Source organism: Thermobia domestica, chromosome 10, assembly GCF_964235325.1.
Source record: "Thermobia domestica chromosome 10, izTheDome1.hap1.1, whole genome shotgun sequence".
Lineage (NCBI taxonomy): Eukaryota > Metazoa > Arthropoda > Insecta > Zygentoma > Lepismatidae > Thermobia > Thermobia domestica.
This window is the reverse complement of record NC_137463.1, coordinates 217,971,807-217,980,739: the sequence shown is the minus strand read 5'-3', so window position 1 is coordinate 217,980,739 and position 8,933 is coordinate 217,971,807. Positions and strand designations below refer to the sequence as shown.

The 8,933-nt window shown below is 36.1% G+C and overlaps 1 protein-coding gene across 1 annotated transcript; it reads left to right on the top strand.

Moving 5' to 3' along the window:
* The first annotated feature begins 333 nt into the window (after positions 1-333).
* On the top strand, positions 334-8,207 carry LOC145661781 (synaptic vesicle glycoprotein 2B-like). The gene is made up of 3 exons (XM_081727119.1): positions 334-449; positions 3,160-3,401; positions 7,962-8,207. Exons 1-3 carry the CDS (start codon positions 410-412, stop codon positions 8,205-8,207), a joined length of 528 nt encoding a protein of 175 aa, XP_081583245.1. The 5' UTR covers positions 334-409.
* Positions 8,208-8,933: the final 726 nt, after the last annotated feature.

Below are 8,933 nucleotides of genomic sequence, written 5' to 3'. Positions count from 1 at the left end.
AACAAAAATAGTAAGGCATAGCAGATGACTTTTTGATATAGATTCAGCATCCGAAGAACAGGTTTTATCTTTAATCTTCTTAATCTATTGCTACGAGCAATTATAGATGTACCACTTCAAACATAATATTGAATTCTCAAAGTTAGAAGTCTACCGTAAGTTCAGACTGTGAAAGGAAACTAATTTGTTTTATATAATTATAATTGGTATCTAGTAATACCGTACTATTAATATTAGCTTGTCTTAAAACAATATGTATAGTTTTCGAATGTGTTACGGAAAATTCTCTCTCATTTCTTGGTTGATCACATGAGAAAATAATTTTAGGGCACCAGGAATTTACGGAGTGGTTTTCCCATATCTTGCCGAATTTAACACTCCTGAGAGGCAAGGAAAACTTCTGTGCAGTATGGAGGTCTTCTGGGATATAGGAATGGTTCTGGTTGCAGGTAAAATATAGTACGTTTTATATTTGTTTTTGCGAGAACGTAAGAAGTTTGATTTCAGAGAAACATAGTTTCGTGTCTTTAAAAGGTACCTGTTACCCTACCCTACCTTACCCTACGTTTTACAAATGAAATACAACAAAATATAGCATTCTATGTAGGGTTTGCAAAACTATATATCATAGATTTAGCAGAGCGCTGTGGAGGTGCAGGTGAGCAAACCCGTCCCTAGCATGGTATAGCCATAAGTACCAAACTTCAGAGCCATGAACAGGTGCTGAGTGAGAAGTAGATTCTCACACACATGGGGGCGAGATATTCAAAACTTGCACTAGCAGTCTGTGTACAATACTCACACCGACATTTCAGAATTCTACAAGTAGCTATTTAGCATCTTACATCCGATGAATCTAATAACTAGCCAGCCCGACAACGGAAAAAGAATATTACAATTAAGGGCGCCATGTTGCGGTTTCCAAGGGGGGGGGGCAAGAAAAAGCGACATTTCAAATATAGTTTCAAATTTTGCTGTAACTATTCTAAAAATTCTATTGAGTTTTCGATATTCCGGAGTACAATTTCCTCTAGGGGGGGACGAGCGCCGTACCTTGCCCCCACTGATGGGCGCCCTTGATTACAATATTGGTCCTGACACATTAGCTGTTCATTTTGCGATGGGGTATTGAACAACACTTACGAGGATCTCCGTAAAAATCATGGTAGCTATTTTTAGTTTCTTACTAAAATTTAAAAAAAAAAAAAATGAGGCATGCAAATGGAAGATTAGCATTACGTAAACTTTACATGTATGGAGTTTGATGAGCATACATATCCCCATCAGGGTAAAGCTCGAGAGAGAAGGAATACAACGAATCATTTTTATACATGTTTTACTTCAAATTTTTATCATTACAAATAATTACCAGGAACATGGAAGTAGATCCACAAAGCGGCACAATTTGAACACAATATTATCCAAAAGGATTGATATCGAAATTCCATTGAGGCGCCGCCCATTATGGAGGTTATTTTTGACCCCACAAAACAATACAGGACGAAATTCAATTGTTCAATTATGGAGGTCGTTTTTGGTCAAAATATTGTTGCTTACAAGAAGAAGTAGGCGTAGAAGACGAACACAAACTGATACAAAAGAAATTCTTTTTAAATTCCGTAGTGGCGTACGTAATTACGTTGTTTCACGTATTTTCCATGTCACTTTTGACACACGTCACATGGCGCACGAACTGTAGAAATAAGTAATAGGCGTAGAAAAAGAGGGCAAAACGATACAAAAATTATGATGTCGACATTCCGCAGTGCTGGAGGAAGTCAATGATCCCGTTCGCACCAGATGACATCATGATTTTTCATTGTGGGCTTTGTGGTATACAAATTTCGTGTGCATAATTTTACTCGGTGTTCCCTGGTTCCCCGAGAAAACACATCTAGAGTAAACTACTGTTGTGATTTTTTTCCTGAACAAATGAATTTGGTACATTATCAGGTTATTAATGGAATATTTATTTATGAAGTTTAAACAAAATTGGCTGTGTCGTTTTTTGAGGAAATCGTTTGGAAGAAACTCATGCCCTATCAGTAAAGCTATGCCTTGTGGGTTTTTTCAGGACAAGTGAGTTATGCCTTATTGTCAGGTTAATAATGAAACATTTAGTTGTAAAATATGAAGAAAATCGCCTCAGTTGTTTTTGAGAAATTCGTCCGATATAAACTCACCCTCAAGAGTAAACTACCGGTACCTCTTCTGGATTTTTCAACAGAGACGAACTTTGTATAACACACTATGGGACTCTAATGAAATATTGATGTATGAAATATAAACAACTAGAGCTGTTTTCGAGGAAGTCACTATTTTTTATTTTAACACTTCAGTAAACAATCTTTAATTTTTGAAGTAAGGAGAAAATTCGAAAACTTTCCTGAACGGTCTTTAAAAAGCCTTACTTTGAAATTGGTTCGCATACGGTGATCTCTGTATGAGTGTATATATTTGCATCTTAATGGAGGACGGAGAAAGGAATCAGCAGACACATAGATGTTTAAAAAAATACTTTTTCGGGTTGTAGGTATCAAGAAACGTGTAAATCCGTTAAAGTCAGTCTCGAATTTGAGTTTTTCACGATCACCACACTTTCTTCTCTCCTATTCTCGCTCGAAAATAAAATAGTTAAGATTATATTACATATACTCAGTGGCGTATTTACGATTTGGTTTCGGGGGCGCTTTGCTAACTTTATTCCTGGAAATGTGAAAATTCCGCGAAATATTTCACTTACTATAAAATAGTAAATAAAATTTCGGAGAGGGAACTTAAGCCCAGAAGCCCTCCTTAAATGCGCCACTACATATTCTGTATAGCTATTAATGTAAGAGAATGCAATACCGAAAAATAATATTTTGGAATATCGTAATGAGAATAGAGTACAAAGAAACAAGGTTAAAAGATTACCACGACTGAAACCTGAACAAAATATTAACGGTGGGATACCAGGACCAAAATGTACAAACCAGAACTCTTCGGTTCAAACGAAATGTATGGTACCACTATTTAAATGTATTATCAGGTGAAAAACTACTGTTCCAAATATATACATAGATGTCAAATATTTTCTTTTCATTTTTTAATGTTTCCAAACTTTTGGATTGTAGTATGTAGTTGTAATTAAAATTTATTTATCCTTAATTGTTGTAGGAATTGCATGGTTGATAATGCCTCGACAACAATGGTTAACAAAAATATTTAGTTTCCATGTGGCTTCATGGAGAATTTTCGTTTTGATGATGGGGATTCCATGCTTAGTCACATGTGCTTTACTATTATTCTTTCCAAGGTCGCCTAGATTTCTTCTCAATAGTGGACAATACTCAGAAGCCCTTTTAGTATTGCAGAAGATGTATGATGTGAATAACAAGAAACAAAAGGGAAACTATAAGGTTAGTAGCCTAGTTATACTAATACTATTGCAATTCAATACTATAAATAGTTTCTATATTTTTTTCTTTAAATTTGGTTGAAGAAACATTATGCAATTATTGATAAGGCTTTCATGTGAATCAGGGTAAGATTTGTGCAGACTTTAACCCTCTACTGATAAGTAAAGGGTCCAAATGGATGAATCGAGTTGCGGGATGAGACATAGTGCGCCTGATAGAGGATGTGAAAATATGTGTATGTGTTAAGTTAGAGGGGCTGAGCTCCGTAAAAACGGACGGGGAGGGGGTCAAAGTTGGCAGGAGAAGGTCTATGCTATACTATTGATATATATATATATATCAAATAAATTGTTGAATTATAAAAATAGTTAAACATAGACAATGCAAAGGGTGGTAATTTCACATGTTGGCGAAAGAAGAGTGGGCAGAGTAGATCTTGAACCCCCGCAGTCAACTTGAAATCCGCCATTTTGAAATCTGTGATATTTTTTGAAATGGAAAGATAGTCATGTGATATATCAATTAGGGCCAGTATGTTCTCAAAAGGTCCATTATGAACTTTAGTGATCGTTATCTGTATTTGTTTGGAAGATTTAGGATCATCTACGAAAATCTAGGAGATTGATACTTGTGTGTTGAAAGTTTGGATTGTCGCGAAAACACATATAAGTTTACCATATCTATAAGTCAAGAAAACTAACAGTGAAATTTGATATCCAAGTTATATATTATTACGTTATTATTTATGACATTACACAGTAAAAAATGCTTGTGTTAATTCAGCTCAAATTTAACACAGGGCAGTGGTTCCAGCGTGACTACCACTATGCGGTGTTAATTCAAGACAGACCCCACGGTGTTAATGTTTAACACAGGCGGTGTGTTACGTTTTTAACACACAACCGGTGTTGAGCGCTGTTAAATTCGGATCTATGTTAGTATTTTCGGTGTTGATTCGACACCATGTCAGGGTCGGTAGTGCGAGAAAAAGTATTGTGTGTTACTTGTGATGGTATTGCACTAACACGAAGAAAGTAACACAGTGTGTAGTGTATTAATTATTTAGCGTTAATATATCACCATGTCAAGTATCAATATAACACAGTCCCTTTGTTTCTTCAACATCATTTTCTTATTATTTCAACACACAATCTGTGTCATAATTCAAGGTCAAAGCCGTATAAGTGACACCGTTTTGATTTTAATTCAACACTCACTGTGTTAAAATTCAAGGTCAGACCACCAGATTAATACCGTTTTTGGTGTTAGTTCGACTCCAGTTCTGTGTTACTACAACACCTATTTCGGTGTTGAAATAACTCCGTGTGCGGTGTTGATGGAACCATTTTTCTGTGTTGGAAAAGCTTGTGGTGTGCATGCTTATGATTACTTTTAAAATAAGAATAGTAAACTACAGAACACTTCGTTTAGAAAATCCTCATAAACCTTTTTGTCGTCCTCCCCAACACTTATTGCGAAGAATTTCTTGATGGTTCGAAACACAACCTTCAACATCTTGTTCAAGAATGATAGGAAACTGTTACCTATATCCTTATAATATGATTGCCTCTTAATTGTGTTTCTACTTGTTTTCCACCATTTTTGGAGCACAGTCCACGGTGCTGACTGGTGTGCTCTAGTGCAGTGTAGAAGTGACACAATAATACGACGTTGTTTCTCGCTGTTGACATATTTCTTTAGAAACATTATGTAAACAATTGAAAACACATTGCGCGGTTTGCACTTTGAAATTTTGAGTATACCTGGATTTGTTTAAATATTTCTTTCTACTGTGTGTGTCTGTAGCTTCAGTTCATAAGCGTTTATAATTATATGCTCAACATATTTGGCAATCACTCAGAAAACAACACCAAAGATTCTACACTTGTGTTAATTTAACACACAGGCTGTGTGTCATTTCAACTACCGGCATTTGACACACAATTCCAAATGAAGAGTGAGTTGTTCTAACCACCTGCTTGTGTTATATTTTAATAGAATTGTGTTAACACATAGGCATGTCGTTGAAATAACACAACGATTTTTTTATAGTGTACTTCCAATTTCTTTCAATAAGTGCCAAGAGAACTCTTCGGGTCTGGAAGAACCGCTTCCGCTTTTTTATTTTTATTTATTTTTTTGCGCTTTTGGTCGAAAAAACGTGGAGTTTATATAGCTATCTTTTGTTAAATGACATACTTACTAATATAGACCATAACAATAAACTGTGATAGATTGGAATACAATTATTACGTACTGTACGTAAATCACAATTTTTCATTACTTGCTATATTTTTCAGTCAACTTTCTTTGTCCACCTTTCTAAGTAACAGCAACTTGGGACAAGCTAAGCATGTGGCATCTGGATGAAAAGTGGACTACTGCAGTCTAATACAGCAATGAAGTTATAGCGGAAAATAAGTTACCGGTTGAGGTGGCTTTCTCGAGTGTTTATCGTGTCGCATTATGTTTGATCGGTTTGTTTGAAATACGAAGTCTTCGGTTATTGTGACAATGTTGGTTCGCGAGTTCAGAACTTGCAATGATGATCCATTGCCGGAGAAGTGCAGAGTGTTTGAAAGAAGGCTACTGGACGAAGATATCCTGCCATCAGTGTTGTAGGAGGACGGTTCATATCCAACGTTCTTCCAGCAGGTTGGAGCCTCTCCCCATTATGGACTTGGCGTGAAGGGAGTACCTGGATGAACAATTCCCTGGGAGGGGAACGGAAGTCGGGGATCGGTGGAGTGTCCACCACGCTCTCCGATCTCGACTTTTACTTGTGGTGCCACCTTTAGTCCATAGCACACTTCGTCAAAATCTGAAATTTACCACATCTCGTGCAGCGGATTGAGAATTCATGTGCTTCTGTGCGTCGAAAGACACTGCTGACTGTGCATGAGGAGTGGAAGAGGCGTGTAACATACACCATTGTTTTCACAGGGTGGTCATTTCGACCATCTGTTGGGATGATATCTAAAGGGATAAAACAGGCTATAATGCATTAACTGTTCGTGATATAACAATATGGACACCAGCGTTGCAATCCTGATCAAAACCCAGTCTTAACATATGCGCCACATGACTACTTTTACATTTCAAAAAAATCACAAATTTCAAAATGGCGGATTTCTAGATGGCGGCGGAGGTTCGAGATCCACTCTGCCCATTTTTGTTTTTTCAATATGTGAAACTACCACCGTTAGGATTGTCCATCTTTCACAATTTTTACGATTCAACAGTTTATTTGATGTATTAATATAACATAGCATAGCCCATCTCCCACCAACTTTGTACCCCTCCCCCTCCGTTTCTTATAAAGCTCAGCCCCTCTAACTTTGAACATACACATATTTTCACATTCTCTATCAGGCGCACTATGTCTCATCCCGCAACTCGATTCATCCATTTGGACCCTTTACTTATGAGATAGTTCATAACTTTAGTGAGCTGGAAAGCTACTTGATAGTGTTTCGGATTTGTTCCTCCAGAAGTTGCAGTCTCCATCTCATTTCCTGAGTTCCATCCGCAAATGCAGTAGATTGGTTAGACATCTCAACCTATGGTGTCATCTGAGGTGATTCCACTCGTCTTGCTTTCTTGTATGGGTGAAATGGTGCATCATCCGGACGCGACTTTGGTCTTCATGTCCGGTGGTCTGGTCGTGACTGTTGCTGCTGGACGTTGCATTAGCTGCATCGTCTTTAGGTGGGAAGGCAGGAATTTGCTAGGCTACTTAAGATAAGGGTGGGAATTGCTCTTTATTGAAAAGGTGCCTATGTATATAGCACTAGCCAGTTCGTACTTTTGAACCAATAATTACATTGCAATATGCTTCATGCATAAGATCGTAAAGTCGATGTAGTCATCGTCTTTACTTCCTCCGACGTTTACCCTTTATTTTTGTTAGCACAGCAAATAAATGTCCGCTCTCCTCGGATTTTGTAGTCAATACATACTATGCAATTATTCAGCACTTACTTATTGAAAGTAATAAGTAAATTGAGAAACTACACTAGACTTACAAACTATACCAACTCGAGTTTTAATACAGAAAAAGACTAGAGATAGAATCAATTCTTGGGACACTGAATTCCCATATAAAAGATATGTATCTATATTTTATTGTTTTAATTATATGAAGTTTTTGTAATTCCCTTTCAGTTTCAATGTAGATACGGGAGGAGAGGGGTGTTATTAATGGGACGATGATTCCACATATCTTGTTTTTAACCTTGCAATATCTTACCGTTTTTGTGACATGAGAATCTATTATTATAAAACTTCCATGTTCAATACACATAAAGGCCTGTGGTAATCACTCAAATTTATTTCTATTTTGATTATTTCTTTTAAAAAAATAGTTAAATGATATTTTACAACTAGTGTACTTTTAAAAAATTGAAACCAGTTACAAAATATTCTATATGAACAATCATAACTAAAGACATTTGTGTTGAAAATAGGAGAGAAATGTACTTCTTTTGGTGCTCACTTTGGTACACATTTTGTGTACATGCACTTATTTGTAAGTTTCTAACATTTTCTTCTTTTTTCCAGGTTGAGAAGCTTTATGATACTTTACCTGGTTTAAAAGTATACATTAATGGCAACACAGAAAGTTCTAAAATAAATGGACCAGAAGTAACTGGATGTAAAAGAAAGACTATTTTAAAACAAGTTCTTAAAAATATCTGGATCTTGATCAAGGAACTATTTAGTCGACAACACATTGAAGCTATATTAATAATATACATTATATCGTTTTCTCTCTATGGATGGTATGTATTATATTACCGTCTATAACGATGGAAATATTTTTATACTATATTCACTTATTTGCAAGCTATATATAAATGTAGTGTTCATTAAATTGAAATGTTGAAAACTAAAGTCCGCATTATCTTGAGATTTACATAAAACATTAAGCTGCAATTCGATTTGGTAACGCACTTGAAATTTTCGAACATTTGTACAACATTGTCTCTCCAAAATGTGAGAAACTTATTGATAGTTATTTGGCAAACCTCTTCATGATTCGTGGACAGAGGGTGGTGATTTGGTGTCGATGGACCGGTGTACGATTTGGTGTACGATTGCAAACCTCAATAGTATTTACTCTGTAAAGTTGCAAATGTGACTTAACTTATTTAGAACGTTAGAACAGCATTTAGTGGAATTCTCAAAAATACATTACGGTTCACACCACTCAATAGAGGTCATTACATTGGAACCTGCTCTGTGAATTAAGCGTGTAGATTCCGAATCTGGAGACCGTTTACTATTTTCGTTGTAGAGATGTTTTGTATTGACTGTCATTGATGACACCATAACAACCAAAGAAAACAAGTGCAAGAGTGGATTTTCCCTTACCGAGTCACTAGGGTTACTAGTGATGGGTAAATTCCCGGGAATATATTTTTCGGGAATATTCCCGGGAAAATTCCCCAAAATGGGAATATTCCGGGAATTTATTTGCAATCACAAAAAAATACCTTCTATTACTGTATTATGATTTCAAAGTTAAATTCG